Source organism: Gallus gallus, chromosome 7 (genome assembly GCF_016699485.2).
Source record: "Gallus gallus isolate bGalGal1 chromosome 7, bGalGal1.mat.broiler.GRCg7b, whole genome shotgun sequence".
Lineage (NCBI taxonomy): Eukaryota > Metazoa > Chordata > Aves > Galliformes > Phasianidae > Gallus > Gallus gallus.
Window position 1 is genome coordinate 15,818,606 of NC_052538.1, and position 21,485 is coordinate 15,840,090.

General features: G+C 43.6%; 1 protein-coding gene and 1 long non-coding RNA gene across 9 annotated transcripts in view; one reads left to right on the forward strand and one right to left on the reverse strand.

Annotated features, from left to right (window-relative positions):
- The window catches only part of LOC107053812, a 125,059-nt gene extending 110,078 nt beyond the window's left edge, over nucleotides 1–14,981 (forward strand). For 4 of the 7 annotated variants that reach the window (XR_005861296.2, XR_005861295.2, XR_006939814.1 and 1 more), the window contains 2 exons: nucleotides 8,604–8,899; nucleotides 14,362–14,981. This is a non-coding gene — a long non-coding RNA (uncharacterized LOC107053812). Of the gene's footprint in view, nucleotides 1–8,603; nucleotides 8,900–13,317 lie in introns of all 7 variants that reach the window. The other 3 variants (XR_006939815.1, XR_005861301.2, XR_005861302.2) reach the window with 2 other exon arrangements.
- MTX2 (metaxin 2) overlaps nucleotides 12,270–21,485 on the reverse strand; it is a 32,813-nt gene continuing 23,597 nt past the window's right edge. For both annotated transcript variants that reach the window (XM_015289585.3, XM_421989.7), the window contains 7 exons: nucleotides 19,375–19,447; nucleotides 16,735–16,811; nucleotides 16,007–16,099; nucleotides 15,228–15,266; nucleotides 14,696–14,821; nucleotides 13,998–14,074; nucleotides 12,270–12,773 (listed from right to left, as the gene is read on the reverse strand). In XM_015289585.3, coding sequence (XP_015145071.1) covers nucleotides 12,563–12,773; nucleotides 13,998–14,074; nucleotides 14,696–14,821; nucleotides 15,228–15,266; nucleotides 16,007–16,099; nucleotides 16,735–16,811; nucleotides 19,375–19,435 — 684 coding nt within the window. In that variant the 5' untranslated portion in view covers nucleotides 19,436–19,447 and the 3' untranslated portion in view covers nucleotides 12,270–12,562. The remainder of the gene's footprint in view (nucleotides 12,774–13,997; nucleotides 14,075–14,695; nucleotides 14,822–15,227; nucleotides 15,267–16,006; nucleotides 16,100–16,734; nucleotides 16,812–19,374; nucleotides 19,448–21,485) is intronic.

Sequence of the window (21,485 nt, forward strand, 5' to 3'; positions counted from 1 at the left end):
TGTCCCTAAATATAACGAATATGGAGCTATTTAAAGGTTCAGGGCTGTCTGGTGTGGTGGAAGGTGCTGCTTCTCTGCAGGAAGCTCAGTATTCTTCAGTCGGTATGCAGGAGGGAAGGGCACTGTCAGGGTTTGTGCAGTGGCCTATTGCCACATTTGTAGATAAGTCCGTAGAATTTGTAGATGAAGTTAAATAGGGGTCAGTGTAAGAGGCATATACACCTGTAACAGATTCCCTCTGCGTATTAAATACCGGCTTATAAGTATTAAAGCTATTCCTTTTATTTATTTATTATTCATTCTGAGGTCTAACGGCGCTTGAACCCACACTGTAAATCAAAGCAAAGACTCTGAAAATACACCGATTGTTGCAGACGAATTCCCCGGTGCTTCATTTGACAAAAAGATGGATTAGAACAAACTCGGGAGTGTTATTATTACCAGCATCATGAAGGATTGTTTCTTTTATTTGTATTAATTACCGATTAGCGCTTTGTATAGCGTCGGCTCTCTCAGATGTTCTGAATGAGATGTATTGCTTCCCATAATCCTCTCTTAAAGGGAACCTTGTCCCAGCAGCAGGTCTCAGCCCAACTGCACAAGTGGGCTCTGGGTCACGGCACAGTTCAGCCGAGGCCCTGAGGGAGCAGCGCACAGGGCAGCCGCCATCTTGGCTGTGTGAGCAGCGTGTGGGAGATGGCATGGCTGAGCTTCCTGCTGTGCCTGCGTTACAGGGCGGGCAGCGACCCTTGGGCCTGAGCTGTTAAATTGGCTGCAGGGTGCTGCACCCTGCTCAGTGCCCCTCCAAGCTGCACCTCCCCCAGTCAGTGTGAGCGAAGGCCTCGCTTCAGCCTGGGGAAAGGCAGGTGGAGAAGGAGCCTTGCACAGGCAGATGGAGGAGGCCGTGTGTAAGAGCCTCAAGATGTTCGTGAGCCCACAGGTAGCTTGTGGAGATCTCCAGGGGAAAAGTCTGCTTGAGTTAGAACTTCAGCACCCTACCTAAGAAGACTGAGAGTCAGCCTGAGGCTTAGGGCTCCAGCTTTCATACTTTCTGTGCTCATATGATCATATAAGGCTGGCTGTGAAGGAGACAGGCAGTTGTTTAAGGTGTCGTGTAAAACAGGACTAATATTTTGTCAAGAGGCTGTATGAAATGCAGTGATGAGCTTTTCGTGGCCCAGGTTGTGTTAAAAGGGTGGTTCTAAAATAGCCCGCTGCACGCCATCAGCTGATCTGTCATTTTCCATAATTCATGAGCGCCGGGGCAAGATTAGACAATAGAGTCTTGGGCGAGAATTCATTAATTTCCGCCGTGTTTTTAGAAATGTCAGAGGTGTAAAGCTGAGAATAATAAAAGTCAAACTCCCTAGATATATCTACTGTGTTCAGAAGAATATTACTGTGAGCATCCCTGATAGTATACGTCTGGGTGTGCGTGTGTCTTTAATTGGTATGCAAGGAGTTTATCTACTTTACTGCCTGCACTTATCAGAAAAGATATAAAATGGGATGGTGATAATGGCTGCCTTCAAAGAAAAAGATATGTTCTTTCAAGGGTGTAAGTGCAATAAATCTTTCTAGTTTAAGGGCTCACTGGAAGCAGAAAGATTCTGTTCTGCTGACAACTGAATGTGGGGAACTTTCCCAGGGGAAAACAAATCATGTTTCTCTATTCAAAATAGAGTAAAAAGTCACTGAAATGCAGACTCCAGAATGTATGTTCCGGTATTTCCTACTGATTCCTCCACTGATTAAGACACACCTCCATGCTAAATGTTTCTCAAATGGTTAAAATGAGGTACCTGGCACTGAAAGCACTTAGAATGCACTTGTGAATGGTTCCCACAGTAATCAGCAGTTCGAATTAAAAAAAAAAAAAAAAGACTAAAAATAACCCATTGACTTCAGGTCTTTCTGTCTGTGTTTGTTTGTTTGTTTGTTAAACTGTACCATAGGAATTAATTTGCTTAGAATAAAAGAGACAATGCTGAGTTAATTGCTATTCCAGAAACATCCTGTGCCTGGATGGAAAGCAGGGTTAAAACTGCAGGCACCTATGGGGTCTTTTGTGAGCTGAAAAGAAATCCGCATATTTACTTTAGAAAAACCCACATTATTCATAAGAATCAAACCTTGTGTCTGACTGCTGTGGTGAAACCAAAAAGACAAGGGGTTCTAAATTGATCTGTCAGTACGATACTTTCCAGTGCTCACTTTGCTCATGCAGCCAGCAACTGATGTTAGCATGAATTTAAATAATTCCTCTTGCCTTGAATAATGACCACGAAAGTTGAGTAATGGTATCTAACAAATGTCCCAACTTTCGAGGAGCCGGCTCTTATCTGCGACTGTTTGTTTGCTCGTCTCCTCCGTCCCTAATTGCCGCAAGGTGCTCCGCGCGGCGTGTGACTAAACATAATGCAATTTGATTTGTGCTGCAGTGTTCTGCAAAGAACAAATCTGTAAAATTACAACATGTGAAAGCTTAACACAATGATCTAAAATGGCAGTGGCACGGTTCATATCTTAAACTGACAGACTGATGGTGATTATTGCAAGGACAATGCCCTGCATATGTCAAACGATTTGCAAATAATTTATGTCACCTTATCCTCCATTATTATTTTTGCCGAGGACATAAACTGTGTCACTAATATTAAACTGTTGGCAAAAAAGAGCCTACCTCAGCTTTTTCCTAGCTGAGAACGCAAAGACATCTGCGCAGAGACAAACATGCATATGGCCATCATTTGTCCAACATCTTACACATTGTGAAGGTTTCTTACTTGAAATGCCAACCTATGTGGCAGATGATGTATGTGTTTCTTCAGTCCTGTGATTACCAGCACAGAGCTGCTCCGCGGTGCTCTTCACCTCATCAGTTCCACAAGCTGCACTCCAAGGTGTGTGACACATTTGCAGGAAGATGGCATCTGACATGCAGCAAGGCAGAAGCATTCTGGTGTGAATATTTGACTCCAGATTTTGTTCAAATCAGGGTCAGATTCTGACCTGGAGAAATTAGTGTGGGTAGAGATTTAGCACTACAAAATAGCAATTTGAAAACTGGAATGAATATATTTTAAAGATTGGAAAGCAAAGGAAAGTGGTGCTGTCTCCTGGGGACTCCTAAGCGACTGCAAAGGAGAGGGGAAGGAGGAAGCCTGTACAAATGACCTGGGTTTTATTCGTTTGGAAATAAGCAGAGGACAAAGCAGGCTTAGTTATTTGTTGGTTAACTCACATCCTCTCGACTGCCAGGTTCTTTGTTTAGGTTTTGATGGTTCATTTGTTACTACCAAGAAATGCCTTTGAAGGGTTATTTTCAGAGGCTGTTGTGGTTAAGAGAGAAGCAAAGAATGCAGTGTGGTGGTTGGAGCACGGAGCTGGGAAGGCAGTCTCCAGCCTCCTGGTCCAGATTTTGCCCTGCTCACATTTGGGACAAATTATTTGCAACTGCTGTGCCTTGACTTAGCTCTTCTGTCAAACAGGTTTTGCTATCTTGACTCATCCACTTGGTTCAGTTTGCCAAGTATTTTGTAATCTTTGGCTAGAAATCACTCGTTTGATTGCAGACCAATGACGTTTCAAACGTGTGCTGTAGTGATGCATCAAACAACTTCTGCTGGCTGCAGTGCAAGAGATGGCTCCAACTCACTGCGCAGAGAGCACAAGGCACTGACAAACCCACTGATCGGAGCTAAGGACTGAAATGGAACTCCATTCTCCTATTGCTACCTTTTTTTTTTTCCTCTTGTAAAAGCTTCATTTAAGCATTTCATGCTCTTAACCCCTCAGCGGTGAGGAGTTGCTCCTTGCACTCCCAAGCTTTTCTTAGCCTGCTTCTTAGTAAATCATAGTTTATAATTACATTGATCATTTTTACTATTATAGTGCAAGCATTCCAACTAAATTTTACAGGGCTGCGTTAGCCAAATGAGTTTTAGTCTTACTTCCTGTTATTTTCCAATGTTGAATTTTAACCAGAAAAAAAAGAAAACCAAGTACCTTGTTGCAATTTTCTGTGATTTGAGAGTCTGCAAAGCAGATTTTAGGCATTGTGACCTATGGAAACACATCATGGAACTGACTGACTTTGTGAGCCTTCTGTTTCCTGTGGAAGCAGCATGAGGAATCACTGTTGCAGAAAGTGGTGGGGTTAGGGTAGGGTTGAAGAGTGCTTCTCTCTATCTAAAGAAGCCTAGACAGCTGGTTTCTCTGTTTGCTCTAAGGTGATTTTAGTGGTGCAAGGAATCTCTTCCAATGCAGAGCGGGCAGTGGGATCCATTGGCATAAAAACCTTCGGTACGCTCCTTTTCCCAGTACAGGAAGACCATGAAGTAGCAGCAAAGGCAGGAAGGGCCCCAGCACAGTGCACTGAACCAAATAAAAGCTCCTCCTTTGAAACAGGTACGTAGGAGCTGTCCTGTCAGAATGTCAGAAACATTTCCATCAGCTGACGGGCAGCATTCTCCACAGCACTGTTTATATGCTTTGCTACAAGCATGTTTTGACATAATAGAAAGCCATGTGTGCTCATGCTTGCTTGTCATACAAAAGTTAACAGGCAGGTCTGGCCTAATGCCTGTGATCATCACACACATGCATAAACCTACCTGCCTTTTGCAAAACATTATAACCTATGACAAAATATGCTGGAGATGAATTTATTCAAGTAGATAGAAAAGTACCCTTCCCATCATGCCCCCAAACTACTGATCTCCATCAACTGGTTCTTTAAGCATGCTACAACACAGACTTAAGCTGCAAATGAAAGAGATCTTAGAGATAGTCAGTAATTTGGCTGTATACTTCTTGGCTAGGAGGCACTGTAGATCAAAATACTCTCACTCCTAAGGGAAGGAGCCAACAGAAACTGCAAAGGAATTTTAGAGAGGAATTTACTGGAATCGAGGTAGAAGCAGAAAGTAGACTTGAAGGGAAGTTTTTATTGTCTTGAGAAGAAAAGAAAGGGGCAGCTCTTAGCCTAACAGCTTCCTAACATCTGAAAGATGAGAGGCAGTCAAGACAAGATAATCTCAGGTGATTATCCCAGGCATCAGTGACAGAACTGCTGATCACAAGACAGAGAATTGTGTGACCAGCAAAAGACAGCTTCAAAGTCAAGAGAAGCTGGCCAAAATTCTGCTTAGTAGATTAAAGCAGAGAGAGGAGATGCCATCATCCATGAGGAGATGACAGAGAGACCCTGAGGTCTATGAGAATCACAGAATCATAGAATGGCCTGGGTTGAAAAGGACCACAATGATCATCCAGGTTCAACCCCCTGCTATATGCAGGGTCGCCAACCACCAGACCAGGCTGCCCAGAGCCACATCCAGCCTGGCCTTGAATGCGTTCAGAGATGGGGCATCCACAACCTCCTTGGGCAACCTGTTCCAGTGTGTCACCACCCTCTGTGTGAAAAACCTCCTCCTAATATCTAAGCTAAACATCACCTGTCTCAGTTTAAAACCATTCCCCCTTGTCCTATCACTATCCACCCTCATAAACAGCCATTCCCTCTCCTGTTTATACGCTCCCTTCAAGTACTGGAAGGCCGCAATGAGGTCTCCCCAGAGCCTTCTCTTCTCCAAGCTAAACAAGCCCAGTTCCCTCAACCTTTCCTCATAGGAGAGGTGCTGCAGCCCTCTGATCAGTAGGAGAGATCATGAGGAGGGAGGTTGATCCACAGCTGGAACGTCTTTGGCAAGAACTAGTAGAAAGTTTGAATTCTATATGAGAGAAGACAAATGCAAACAAGGAGCATGCTACGGCAACAGGATCATGCCATAGTGTAAGCAGCATGAGTGATGGCTGCTCCTTATTCCAGCACCACACAATTCATCAAAGCTGAGTGGCACTAGTTCCTCTCCACAGTGCCTGCAACAAGGCACTGATAGCCCAATGGCTGCCTGCTCCGCCTGGGAGGATGGCCTTCCATTTGCCAGGCCCTTAGCTGCTCTAATGACAGAGCATCCTTTGCATTCTCATTTCAAATCCTTGCCACTGAACTGAAAGCACAAACCACAGAAGTAAGACGATTCAAGCAACTTTTGTAGAGGAGTTGACCATCACATCCCATATCCTTCGGGTCTCTAAATATCCTCTTAAATGTAAAATAAACTTTAAGGTAAAAAAAAATTACATTATAAAGCATTTGCATGAGGTACAGCTTGCTTACAAAAAAGAAAAAAGAAAAAAAAGTCTTTATTGACAAGCTGGAATACCGTCAACATTAAGCCAGATAGGAAAGGCATGAGTTCATGTCAGCCTGCAATGTCAGCTCATGGTTTGAAGTCAGCCTCTGCGCATGCTGGTTTGGTAGACAGCAGTGGTTTTGGCTGTGTTTTCTTTCCAGAAAATGTATTAGCTGGAGCCAAAAAGGGCCTCTAAAACAAGTTCTGTTTTTTGGTTTTTTTTCTTTAAGCCACAACAAAAAAAAAACTGAGCCCAAAGTTTATTTGTTTTCAGTGGTGGCCCATCTCTACAGGGCTGAGTTCTTCAACAGTATTCAAAGTTGAGAGCAAGTCGTTACATCTCATTTATGAACCCAGAAAATGGAGTTTCCATGGCCAGCTCCTCGCCATAGTCTTTCAGGGAGAGGATGGGGCACATCATGGTGACGCAGCGGTTTGCAGTTATAAAAGCACACAGTCACCTCATTTCAATGGAACCATGACAGTGTAGGCCCTTTTTGCATTTACATGTGAAATACCTCTGGTCAGGCAGCAAGTATCTGTGGGATTTTTAATCCAGCAAGTGACTGATGGCCCCTGCATATGGATACAGTTACCTGGGTATAAACTCACTTCTACTGATGTTGCTTATTTTATTTCCTGTGCCCTCATTACCACCTTCACACAATGGTGTTTTGCCAGTCTGGTGACTGTTCCTATGGCAAAACCTTCCAGCCCAGACAAGTCCTAGAAGGTTAAAGCAGTTTCAACATTTCTTCCCAGCGATTACACAACGGGCCTTGAGCTCCTTGCCAAATGCTACTTTTTGCAAAGTTGGCAGTGGGGGCGCGAGCCAAGTACTGCAACTCTGCCACAGATGAGTGCGTGTTCACAGTCACAGAATGACAGCAGAGATCCGCCAGGAAAGTTTCAAACTACATCACAGCGCCGCCGGACTTCGCTAATGGTTTTTACTTCCAAGTCCCACTTTTATCCTAAGATCAGATAACAAATAGCACTTTTTCTTTGTAACAATTCATTAATCAGAGAAATGATCCTTGCTAGTGTTTAGATGTTTTACTTAATTTGGTACTTCTGGTCTGCTGCCCCAGTAGTGCCAAAATTATTATTTCTCACCCAGCAGGTGATAAATAACAACTTCAGTCATGATTAATACCATGAATTTCTCAACCTGACTAATGCAAAAAACTTCAAACCTGCAGAACAAGTGGGTGATAATTGTTGTGAGAGCCATTGGAGCTGCACTCTGCTTGTAAAGAAGGAAAGCCACAGGAAATGAAGCGTTTTCAAGCAGCGTGGCTGATCCTAAGAGGCATCATTAAGTGCAGCTCAGCAGCATTCTCCATGTGCAGGGCTGTGCTATGCTCTTTTTTTCCACCAGACCAAGTTTTACGTACATTTGAGAAGCAGGAGATTGCCAGGTTATTTTTTTTAGCTTGGAGAGGTGGAAGCGAAAAAAAAAGGCAGAGAACACAGCAGATGTATATCTCATTAACACCACTGAGTACTACAGTTTTTACTATCTGATGTATGGAGTGATAAATCCTAGGGAAAGCTGCTAAATCCAAAGATCCTTTACCTAATGTTTCTTTGGTAACCTCATCACAGCAGTATAAAACACAGCAGCAGACACTCCCCAGTGGAGAACTGCCTTCAGAGAGGGACAGGAGAAGCAGGGGCTCAGGGAGAGCTGTCAGCTGGAAACCAGGATCAGCACTGTAAGGTCTGCGGCTGAAATCCCAGCTGCCTTCACATCATGGGCTGTTTTCATGTCACTGCCCACAGTGGAGTAGGGTGGATGCTCCATTTCCCAGATACAGGGCCCCACGCTTCTACCCATTGAGCTAAAATGTGCTGGCCAAGGGATGCTCACCTCCATGGAAAGGCAGCCCTTGCTTGTTAAAAGCCATTAGGAAAACATGGGGCCATGCAATAGTTCAATTATAATAAGAGAGAGAGAGGGAGAGAAAGGAGATACCCTCAAACATTTGCAGCAGAAGTGTTAATGCATTTGGACAAGATCAGGACACGCAAGGTTCCAAGTTGGGTTTTTAGTTTTTAGAATGGCTTTTGTTTGCCTCACGCAAACTCCCGGTCTACACTATTTAACGTTCAAATTCATGATGGTTTCTTTCCTCCCAGCGGCTGCAGGCCTTGCTGCACAGATTCAAGGCAGAGACACTGCCAGCAGCTAGATAACCTTTAGCCTATGGGGCACAACTCTGAACATCCAAAAAGGATGCACGGTAACATTGCCACTTTTCTTGTGCAATGAAGAGCTATATAATTATAAAGCATTTCTAAAAATGGGCTTTGTTTCAGTCTGCAGCAATCAAATCTGTTATATACAGTAAAAGCAACAGTAAACAACAAAATCCCTCTTCTGTTTGTTGTTCTCCTCAGCCTATAGGTGCCTGCAATACGACAAGTGCCTGCTGTACCACCACTCTCATCTCTGAAACCAGTTTCTTCATCGCCCCACCATCGACACAGATGTTGCTGTAGTCAGGCAACAGAATGCCAATGCAGCACCCTGGGAACAGAGGAGCAGTTGTTTTCACCACAGCTTTCCCATTTGGTTTAGCTCTGTCAGGCAAGGAAAGCACCTGCCTCTTTCCAACAAGAACTTACTCAGCTTGAGCATCTCCATATGAAACAATTAATGGAACAGAAAGGCAGTGAGAAGAAATCCACCAAGGGTAAGTGATGTACACGTTGTTCAGACTCCACAGTGTCCATTCACTTGTAGGTAAGTGCTTTTATGACCATGTGTACCACTTTGGCTGAGTGATCCTTGCAGATCTTGTGGTGGAGCATATTCAAAGGATGTACATAAGCCATGGCACAGCTGCTCCTGACATGCCTTGTGCAAGAAATCTTATTTTTATCCTAATTTTGGGAAATAAGAAGTTGGCTAATAATGGCTTTATTGCTGGTCATGTTTCAGCTTTTCATTCTTTTTCTTGAGTTGTGCACAGCAGCTCAGCAGCAGTCATTGTCCTTTACAGGACTGAAGCTTCCCAGAGTTAGATCATGATCTGCAAGCCATGGTCCTCGGTGCTGAGCTCAGCTGCTCTACAGCAGAACTCGTGCTAGCAGTGTTACTTATGACAGCATCACAGCTTCTTGTACTGGTGGAGCTCAATGTTCTCTATCTATGAGTTTAATAGCTATCTTCAACATTGGTAGCAAAGACTTTTCTTGTTGTTTTCAGTTTAGAGATTGCATAGAAGGACGTGCAGTTATGAACGACTGCTCTTAGGGAAATCAAAAATCCTTTTTACATTTTGTTTTACTAATGAAGGTATCAAAGTCACACTCAAGAAGCAAGAGGGGGAGGGGTTAAGCTTTCAGAAACTATTCAGGTTAGCCTGCAGATCCCTGCATGTCCTCTCACTTCAGAATTGAAAGCTCCATGTAATTTGCCTGTCTCCATATCCTTAAGTGCAGTCTGAGTAGCTCAGATTTACACAAACTTTGCTTAGAACAGATCATTATCTTTTGCTGAACCACTTCCACAGCATTTGGGCATGTTTTCCAGATGAGACATTCAAAGTGGGTGAATACATATGGTACCTCAGCAGGTTTTTTTTCCTGTGAAGTTAAAAGCATGCTAGGTGTTACCACACAACATTTGCAATGACTATCAGCTCAGCATTTAAAGTGTTGTCTTACCAGTGCTTGCTCATCCTCAGAGAAACCTGTTCTTGCCAAAATACAGCAATGGGGTTTAATCCAACACTGTCATTTCAAAGCAATCTCTCAAATTCGGTAAGCAATAGGCCAACGGCCACTGCAGCCTTAATAGAGGAGGAATACATGCCCATTGGTGCTTCTCAGGCTATGTGTAAGTTAATGCCTGTGCACACGTGGCTTTGGAAATCCACCAAGTAAATTACTCCTGCAGTTCAATCTGCTGGTAGCAGAACTGCCAAAACCACTGAAGCTGAGTGAAATCCTGCATTCGTGAATGATGCTCTGAAGTTCACAGGAAGTAAATCCAAGTTTAATTCTTCTGGATTAAGATACTTCCATTTTTTATCCAGGATTCCCCGCCTTTGTGGCACTGCTAGCTTTCAAGCCTATCAGAGAGGATTTCTCTCAAAGTAGTGCTTATCACAGTATGCCATTCTCCCCAGTCCAATAAAACCTCCACAACAAATTCACTTCCTAATTTTTCCAGAGGTGACATTAATGCAGGCAAGGTGACCCTAAAGAAACTTCTGGGCTCTCAGCTACCAACACTCTGATAGCAGAAATTGTCACTAAGCAATCAAGAGATGACTGTTTTGTCTGAACTCCTTTTCAAACTAAAGCCCAACGTGTGAAGCTGAGAAACTGCAACACAGAACAAGGGCAACATTCCTCTCCTAGCAGAAGCCATTTGATAGATAGCCAAGCCCCACTTATGCACTGATACTTACCTTAGTTCAACTCCAGTGTGAATCCCAGATCAGAAAGCCGGTATTCAGCTCCATTTTCCAGTTGAGCTGGCAGTGCTGGTCCCTTGCAGTATGAATAAGTAGCAGTGGTTCACAAGCCACAGAGCCAAGAGAGACCCAGCCAAGGCAAGGTATGCTGCTGCTTTCTGCTCAGGTTTTGAGGAGGAAACAGCAGCCAAAATCTCAGTCACTGCGTAACAGTTCAAGCCATGCAGTAATTCTGACACTGGAAGGTACAGCCAAATAAATATATTTCATGGTACCAAAACACAATGGTTCCAACAAGTCAGACTGCTCAGGCAGGTTCCTAGTTTGTGTAGAGTGCACGAGGGCTGGTTTTGCCACCAGCGCTTTCCCTGGGTTGTTAGCACTTCTGGAAAAGCATCAAGCACAACTGACACAGCAAAGCATACTGATGCTATTTAACATGCTCAAAGAAATACCAGAAAGACAGAGGCCTACACACAGCCTCTCTTTCCTTGAAAAGGTCCAGATTACCAGGGCTTTTGGAGCAACGAAGGATATAGTTTTGCTTACTGCTGTATTACTGTGCTGACATGCATCGCAGGATATGGAGGCAGGAGGAATGAGGCATGCCAGCTGCAGGCTCACACCACCTCCTTTTGGGAAGTAAACCACCCCAGCAACTATTTCAAAGTTTAATAGCAGTGTTAACATACTGAAGGTAGAAACAGGCAGGCAGATGCTTAGCCAGCAAATTTCATTCCAAACAAAGAGCAGACAAACTGAGGAGAAAAAAATGTGGAATCGGAGGAAGAGAAAAAAAAAAGAACTCCAATCTGAAAACAAATGGTGAACAAGAAGTAAAAGCAGAAACAAGGCAAACAGAATAAGACACAATGACACAAAATAAGGACTGAATAGAATCTCATCAGTTGCGATGTTGTGAAGCTACAAGACATCCCTGTCACTCAGTTCCTGAATGCGTTTTGGCTGAGGCAGGAGAACTTCAGTTCTCTAACACTGTCCAAAACAGTAATTTGGACTATTTACCATACAGCTATTCTCCACGTCCTGTCAACGGGATCCTACTTATCTAACTTACTCCCATAGCCTGATCACCAGACGTTACCTCTGATGCTCCTACCAGCTGCCCAAGCAGACGAGGATGAACATCCTTTTTTCTGCTTTATAGTACCTGTTTGAGACAGCACTGGGCAGCTTGCACCTCTGTTGCTCATAAGCAGCCTTGCCCTCCGCGGTGAGGGCTTCAACTTAGCTGTCAGCTGCCCATCTTTGACAAGCGCAGCAGTTTCTTACTTTTCTTACTGTACCGCAAGGGCATAAAGAAAGGTAGAAGTGTTATTCTAATAGGAATAGTGTGAGAGGAAGGAAAAAGAAAGCCCTAGAGCCCTACTTTTGACCACTAGTTTACAAATGCTGGCACCTTTGTCGACATGAATTTTTGAAGTGCAAGCACATGAAAGGCTAGGGAGTACTGGCAGAAGGAGGAAGTATTTTCCTATAATGAGTTTTATTACAAAGTCAAATGATTTGTTTGCTATTTCATGCAAGCTGTATTCCTTTTGCCTTTTTACTGTAAGGATGAGCAGAAACTATTACCCTGATGTAAAGCTTAGTGAAAGCCATTTAGAAAGATCAGAGAAACTTTTTAAAGTATTTTATTCTTTTTAGTACAGATACAATATTCTTTCAAGGTCACTTCAGAGTAAGTGGCATGCAGCCTATTGAAATCCAGGTGCCCATACAGTCATTTCGAGTTAAATGTGCACAGTGTATTCTACAACACTAAAACTACATTTAGAGAGGAGAGGAGCTCTTGCTTCAGAATGATTTGGCAGCTTCAAAACCAATTCAATAAGCATTTTCAAAACCAACTCAATAAACAACAAAAACCAAAACTGAAATGCAGCACACCCTGACCATCAAACAACACACTTATCTGAGTAAGGACCTTTTAGCAGATCTGGCTGAAGCAGCGGCAGAGCCATCTTTATCGTGACCTTCGAAGTATTGCTGCTCTATTCGCCTACAAAAGGCTGTGAGGTTACCATAGTTTTTCACTTTTTCAGAGAGTTCATCAGTGATTAGTTGAGTAGTAAGGATTGTGAACAGATGTCCAAATACCAGAGCATCTAATTCAGTTGGTCTGTAAAAACAGAAGAACAGAACAGATATTTTGAAAGGCAAGTCCTGATCGAGAAACATCCCATCTCTGGTTTGAGTAACTTCCAGGTAACCACACAACCTAAGAACTGAGAATAAAGCAACACTGAATTCAGCAAACACACAGGAAATGAGCATAGATCTCAATATGCCATGTTTCTTTCCTTTTGGTGATTGGGAAACATAAAAATAACACTTACAGAAGGAGCACGGTTACTGATCAAAGTCAGCCATGCTCCACCATTGGTTTTGTTCCTGCAGCTCTTTTCTAAATGAATAAATGAATGACTCAACTAAAAACTAAAAACTAGAAGAGGGGGAAATGAAGCCCTTCCTATTCCCTTTTTGTGCTTTTTCATACTCAAGCTACTTAGCCAATAAGAAAAGGAGCTCCAGAATGACAACAGCCGGCGACATTTATTTCATAGAAGTGGACACAAAGCAGGTGTCACAGAACACTCTAGAAATGTCAGCCTGCTCTTGGTTAATTGTCACACCAACATAGTGGTCATTTTGCTCTTTTTCAGTGTTACTCCCCTACTACTGCTTAATCCACAAAACCTCCAACTCTGCCTGCAGAGGATGCCTAAAAACAAGAGCCTGAGAAACCTGGAGGTTTTCAGCACCGTTCATTACACTACAGTTATCAGCCCTGAATACAACCCAGGAAGTATTCCACAGATGTTATATAGCATTTAATTTAAATATGTAAAAAACTCACTGAATTACAGAGAAAAAAATAGCATTTTGCAATTGGCATCAACGAGTGGAAGCAAAAGACATCCGACAAAGGCCAGGTTGTTCCTTTTATCTCCTGTCCTGTGCTTAGTAAAGAACGCTGCCTAAGAAATACAAGCTATAAACATATCTTTCTTTGTTTCTTTTTAAGAAATTAACTGTATACAGGTGCAAGCTTGTAGACTACGTGAGCTGTGGTGCTCTCTTTGTAAATAAAGACAAATAGGAATAAAAATGAATTATCAATTAAAAAAAGCCTTACATAAACTTTCCTTTTAAAATCTATAGTGACTTGTTTCTGAAATTGTATTGCAGCCACACATTCAAATTTCCTCATCCATGAATGTAACGTTAAAGTAAAACAGAAGGTTTCCATACTTATACCTGTATGCACATTTTTTAAATATACTTCTGTAGATATACAGGTGGGTTTTTTGTGGATATACCATTTCTGTAGAGAGTAACTTACTGCTTATTGAAGAAATATGGTTGTGTTCCTAATCTCTGGGAGAGAGCCTGACAACACTGGTCTACATCTTCAAGCACCTATCAAAACACACAAGAGATAAGATAATCATCTTGTCAGGAAAGAACAACAGTAAATATAAATATATATATACACCTTCTTACTGTACTTGTGCTGACAGAGGGGACAAGGAATATACAATGTTGGAGCATCAAAAGCTGTTAAAGGTAGCAGCTAAGTGTTATTTAATCACGCATTTAACATAGAGCCAACTCTAATTAAGTGCTTTCCAAGAAATGTTTAACTTAGCTTAATGAAAGGTACTAACTTACATATCAAACTGCTTTCTTTGTTGTTTTTTTTTTAGACTTCTGAGAAGTGAAGCTGCAGTCCTGCAAGGTGTGCCTATTAATGCCACAGGAGAGGGGCAGTAATTAAAAATGTGTTTTTCAGGACCACCGGCTGAACTAACATGAACAGAGATGCACATGTGGTAAAGCATCCTTCCTCCCACTCCATCAGGCTGTACATCAGTTAAGATTTATCACTGCTGATGACAGATACCTGACCTCACATAACTCTTTAAGCACAGAGTTTTGTTGTAACAGTTGTAGTTAAATAAAGTGTTATTTCTCTTAAGCCTTAAATAAAAGAACAGTGGAAAACAGTGGGAAGAAATAAGCTTCACCCCTCATACTGACCTGTTCAAGCGACTTGCCAGCCCACCCAATGGCCTTCATCTTTCTCCTTATCTCCCATTGCTTCTGATAGGACAAAATGCGGTTAAGAGGCCAGGGGTAAGGGGAGCCATACCTCGGGTGAGTAATCTTTGGTAAGAAACAGAAAGTGACTTTGTTATCATATAAACAATGCAGACAGCTCTATTTACAAAACAGCTAGTAGTCTCATCTTTCTATCACTGAGAGCAATAAAGAGAAAGAATGTTGTGTGATATGCTGCAATTATTTGTGCAGAATTTATTGTTTTCAGTAGAACCATTTAAAATTACTACCTTGGAAACATATGCAAAACTCCTATTTGTTCCACAGTCACATACCTCCAGTCAAGTTACAACTTCCCTAAAATGTATATGCAAGCAGAATGCAAGTGAAAAGACTGTATCATTAATGGTACAGAGCTCAATGTTTCATTTATGAGTAGGGACTTCCATTTGTGAGCAAAAGTGTTTTCTCATTAAATTTTAATTAAGATAAATGTTGCAGAACCACTCACCTCCTCTACTGTAACATCATCACACCATTGCAGATAGAGCTAGGAACAGAAAGAACACTTACTACAACTTCCTAATAAATGAGAATACAGATACAATCATTTCTCACTAGTAGAATTTTCCTTTCTATATTAGATTAAATTTCCATTTAGTGCCTTCTATTAGACTTCTGAACATAGTAAAGAAATTAAAACTAGAGTCACAAGCCCAGCTCCAAGTTGCTGGCTCACAAGCAGCACAACCAGGCTGGAGCCGAAGGCCCACTCCAGTTGCCTGTGCCACACACAGCTCAACACAGAGGTTCCCAGCCCTCAGCCGTGTGCCTGGGGTTGCTCGTGCCTGCGAGCATTTCCAGCACCGGCACCACGTCACATTAACGGCCCATGGGCACGACCCGCAGGGCAGGCCAGCCTCCAGCAAGGCACAGGAGCGTGCATGGAAGGCAAGAGTGGGGCTGTACAGCCGGCTATGGGTTGAGGCAGGAACCCAAGGACTGCTGGCGTTTTCCATGCATGCAAATCAGGCATTTCTACAGCTACGGGGCATGCTTCAGACAGGTGAGGGGAGCTGTACACGTGGCTTGTGTCTGCAGGAATATTTTGTCAAGTAGTCCTCAGGATCCAGAGAATTTATTCCCGTCTCATTTCACCTTAAAAACCGATGACCTGATTTAAGATTTAATCTAAGAACAAACACTATTTCCAGAACGAGAAAATATCATGAAGCATTCTTGCCTACAATCGCTTATGGAAGTATGTGCAGTTACTATGGTTTGCTGTACCTCCGCTGTCAGGAGCATATTATTGACTAATTCCATGTAGGCTTTCATCTCAGCTTTTTGGACTTCATCCAACCCATCGCTGAGAGAATGGCCCTAATGGGGAAAGAAAGAGACACATAAGAGAGGATATTGGAATATTCAGCAATGCCTGACCCAAGGACCTCAGAAGTCAACGTGCTTTGGCTCAGATACCGATCTGTCACACAGCACGTAACAAGTTGTGTGTGTACTTTCTGCATAAAGCATCCTTTAGAATGAAAAAGAAATCATCATAATGTAACAGAAGTGATCTGCAATAAATGTGGGTTGTTAGCAGTTACAGGTGAGCACACAACCTGTGTCAAGAAGTAAACACAGATTTACATCTGTGCTGCAGCTTTATGAAGTGCTCACTGAGAAGACAATGTTGTTGAAAATACAGCTTCAAAATTTACACCAGTAATTTCTGGGTTTAAGAATTCTCAGACAGAGATGTAGAAAACCAGCTGCAGAAATTGGCAGTGGTATGCACGTGTCCTGCATGGGATTTGCTTCCTGAATTTGAGGTAATGCCAAAGTGAAACATTTCCACCTCAGCGCTCTCACTTCAGAGTATCTTTCTCTTGAACCAGCACGAGATTGCTGCACTGTTTCAAACAGTAACGTTCCAGAAGAGCACAGCAGCTCCACAGCAGTCTGAGGAAGACTGGTACGCAACCCAGCAACAGACGCAGACCCTGTGTGATTACCTTGGCTTTCACAAACTGGACTATGGGCCCGAGTTCAGATACTACTTGGTTTCCCACATGAATAAAGGGCACTTTGCCTGTAAAATGAGAAATGTATTTTAGTAGGAGCTTTTTATACATGTCAACCATCATTTCATATTTTCAAAGCAATTAAATATCGCACGTATGCCTGAACACCAGTCTTGGTTTTTTGTTGGGTTTTTTTCCAGTTGAGCACAGGTGAAGTTTTTACATATGAAGCTCACACAGCTTTCATTTGTAATAACCAACGTAACCGCCCCATCTTCTTCCTTCTGACCCTCTTTGACGTGCAAGACTTGCAATTCCCTATCTCAAAGTTATTGAATGAGATCTATTGAATGAGACCTGTATTTTAATAACGGATTTTGCTTTGCTGGAAAGACTGAATTCAACATTTCTCTGAAGTACAGGTGGGAAATCCCAGGCAATCAGACTGAGCCCTCGGACAGTATGACAAGACATTCCCACCCTCCCTTCCATCCCACGAGCAGGGAAAGGGCTGCTGAAATGGATGTGGGAGATGTGGCACCGAGCCCAGAAAAGCAAGCAGGGAAAGCAAAATGCACACTCAGCACGGCAGGATCTTGTCTCTCCCTCCTCCCATCCTCCAGATTTCCAGTGACTGGGACCAGCTCTTAACGGGGATCCGAGGGCTCCTCCTTCAACCCACCCTAACCACGCCGCTCGTTCTCTAACTCTTCAACCAGCTGCAACTGACAAACAGCAACTTTAAGTACTGTGTAAATTTAAGGCCAAATGTTCATGATTACTTACATGACTGAAATTGGCCATAAGACAGAGACGCACGCTGGGCAGTTTGCATTACTGAGAAAGCCCTCGTGACCAAATACAGCAAAGAAGCCGCCCAGTGCATTGGGACACAGCACACTCTTACTTCCCTGTCTCGCTGTGGGCAAACTCTGCTCTCTACAGAGAGCCCGAAAGCAAGATCAATACCTGCCCAGCTCCAAACATATTATTAGCAATACACGCATTCCTTTCCTCTGACACACGTAAAAGCTACTGCTGGCCTAGTTCACACGGAGTTCATGCTCACAGCACATCCAGTCTTTATTTTTACCCCAAGATTCACTCTCACTGGCTCAGTCGGCCTCAGGGTAAAGAAGTGACCATACCAAAGGCTGCACTGCATCCATACGCTGCGTACTGTGAAAGAAAACACAGCCCCCTCTGAGCTCCAAAGCATTGCAGTTTCTGTCAGGCTACACTTCACACACAACAGCCCTCTGCTCCTCCACTTCTGACTCCCTCCTAATGGATTTCCTCATTATGCGGACTGTGAGGTAAATAACCTTCACCCCAAAAAGATGAGGTGCACATCTGCCTACTGCTGTCATGAAACAGTCGGTGACAGAGAAGGAGTGGACAGCAATTAAAAACCTGTTTTGAATTATCCTTACAGAACCAAAATATTGCAAAGAAAGGCAACTGGGAAAGTAAATAAAAATAAGTCCAGGAGTAAGGGCTAAAAGAGCACGTGTGCCTTTGTTTAAAACTGAGCTGGTATCAGTTCCCTTTGTGCTCATTTTCATCAACCAGCAGAAGGAAGAAGGGGTCAGACCCATATTACAGGACAGGTGCCCACAAGTGTGGCCACGAGCTTTGGGGGGCAAAGGGCACACGGCTGCCACCCGTCCCGCTGCTGCACACCTAAGAAGCTCCTCTGTGCAGACATTCAGCATTCCAACGCTACCTTTATTTGCTAAGGAATCATGTATATAACTCCAAATGTGGCTACCTTTTACCCTGTTTCCACTTGCTTTGCCTGCAATACCAGCAGCCACAGAACCAGTACAAGTGGCAGCCATGCTAACAGGCAGGCATCAGCTGGAGGCAGGCAACTGGCAGAGAGACACCTCCTACTGCAACAAAACACTGGGAAGGAGTGCAAGGACTGCCAGACCGGACAGCCCTGCAGTCAGCTGCTCGCTGGGTTTTAGGCAACCTTCTGGACCAGCCTCTGGGAAATTTTAGGCAACCAGTCACCCTCAGAAGCAGACTGTACACTTCACGTGCTTAATTTATTGTTGGTGGGCTTGGTGGGGTTCTGGTTTGGGGTGTTTTCGTTTGGTTGGTTGTTTTTTTCCCCAGACAGTCTCCTTTATCAGAGAAAGGTTTAAAATCACCTGTCACCCTCGGCTGACAACACACTCACTCTTCATTTTCACCCTGTATTTACATACTGGCCATTATCTCTCAGGTAAGGTAACAAAAGAGGCTCTCTCCAGTTTTCTCACCCCAGCAATGGGAGAACATACCAGCACGCACTGATCAGCAGGAATATTCCCTGGATGCAGAATAAAGACATTCTTGGAAACATAAGTCTTTCTGCTTAGGCCTTTTAGAGAAGATTGCCACCAGAGATTTGAGCTGTCTGACTGCTACACCAAAGCACTGCGTTCACAGCCTCAGTTCCATATTGTACCACCCTTACGTGACATGTAACTGTTCTAATTGTTTATGGGAAGGAGCTGGCGAGGAGGGGGAAGGCCCCGCACGGGGCAGCGCTGACCGACTGTTATCAGCGAGAGAAGGCACAGTTGCCATGGTACCAAAATGGAGGTGTAATGCAGTAATCTAAATGAAGGCCGCACTTACCAGATGGGGACATGTACTCAGCATTGGCCCTGCAAACCACCCGAACCGGCAGATTGCACATTTGCAAGAAGGCCTGGAAACAAAGCATTGAGAGAGCATTGATACACCAGTGACAAACAGATGCGTTCTTCTCGATACATTTGACTACATCTTAGCAAACTGTAAGCACACACCTACCAAGTACAGCTCCTCGCATAATGCTTTTAAGAAAAAAAGAAAACCACGGTTTTCAACTTCTTCGGACAATTATCATCCAGCCAATGGCTGGAATTCCTCTAATTAAGATTCTCCCCCACACACACACTTAAGAGATGCAAAGAAGCAGTGCTGTAGCTGCAAGAGATTCAGTGACATTCTGCTCCTCCTGAAAACCACAGTATGTACTTCTTGTGGCTGAAGCTGTCTAACCAAGCTTACATTGTGTAACACAGCAAACACGCAGCACCTTCCCACACTGCAACAGTCATCAGATCTTTTGCTTTACAGTACTCTATGAGCACATCTGCCTTATTTATTTCCTCTAATTTATGTGAACTGTACTGAGTGCAAGAGATCAATTTACTGCTTCCTTCATCTCCAGCCCTAGATTCGGACATTCTCACTAGGATACACACTGCTGTCAGCAGCTGCCATTGCTACAAAAGCCCTGACATGTTTCTGTTTAAACAGCAAAATATCAAGAAATGTAATTTGGATGTATCGTGGAAATAAGGAATCTTCATCTCCAGAGTCTCTCACAGCTCAGCTCAAGTCCTATCATTCATTTTGTCTTTGCCATTAGAAAGGTCAGAACGCCAGATTCCAACATCACACCTTTTTATCCACTGTGGCTGGAAGCTGAAGCCTACACCAAGGTCACTAACCATGAAGGAAAAGGCTGCTGGAAGTTGAGGGGCAGCACGTGCTCTGCATTCACTGTAAGCAAGCAGACCAAAGCCAAAATGCTAAGATCTTCAAAGATGGAAAACAGTACAGCATACTTTTAAATCCTGTTTTGGAAACAGCTATCCCAGCCTGAACAACATGTACTCCATGTGCACTTCTGTCTCATTTGGGAGAGGGGGTAGAAAACCAAAGGAAACAAAGTACACAGCATCCAGCAAAGCCCTGTCACAGGCTTCCAGAACCTGACCTGACCATAACTATGTATGGGCAGGAATCAATGCCCGTGGCAGAAGGGCACCTCTGCTCGATGTAAGACCACGAGGTGTTAACAAATACCAACATCAGCCCCGTTCCTAACTTTGTGGCTTCTGTAGTACCCATCAAGCAAACGAACAACCCACTCCTCTCCTCCTCAGGAGCTTCATTCCCAAACCCTAACCCAAGCACTGACGCTAACAGTACCCAGGGAACAAAAGCCAAAAGCTTTGGTCCCTTCCAATGCCTCTTCCAACCAACTCAAGAACCCCACAGCCCATTACATCATTTGGCTCTCGCTATTTCAGATGACCTAAGTGAATCCCAAACCCCAAATTAAAGCAGGGAGCTATGGTCACAAGCTGCTAAAGACACTGATTACAGCTGACAGGAGCGCCTGCCTCTGAACTCGAGAGGCTCAGCAAAATCCACCAGTAACCTGAGTTTCTGCAGATTTTGATGTCTTCAGCCTAACCTCAACTGAAAGTACTGCTCGGGAGCCAAGTACTACACAGCCATGAGCAGATACACCTCTGCCAAGGAACTCTGCTGAGAACTTTGCCCTAGTCTAGAATAAACTGGTCGTTAGATTGCCAAACCTCATCCCAACCAGCACCCCTGTAACTGCTTATAGCAGCAACCATCACCCACAGGGAACACAAGGCACTGGCCACATTTGACAACATCACACTTTCTAAGTGCACAACCACCAGAAATCAAGGCTCCTGCAGTCTCCGCTTTCCAAACTCCATGCAAGCAGTAAGAACACCCAAAGGAATAATTCTTAAACAGGAACATAAGGCACTGTCTCAGTGCCGTAGCTCTTCCTTCGCCTATTCGCTCCGCAGTCTCCAGCGATGGTGCAGACTGTTCCAGCTATTGCTGTCTGCATCGTGTCCTCTGCCCAAACTGGGGCACTGAGTTCACTGCAATTCTGCATTAAGCTCGAGACGAATTTTAAGGCCGCCATG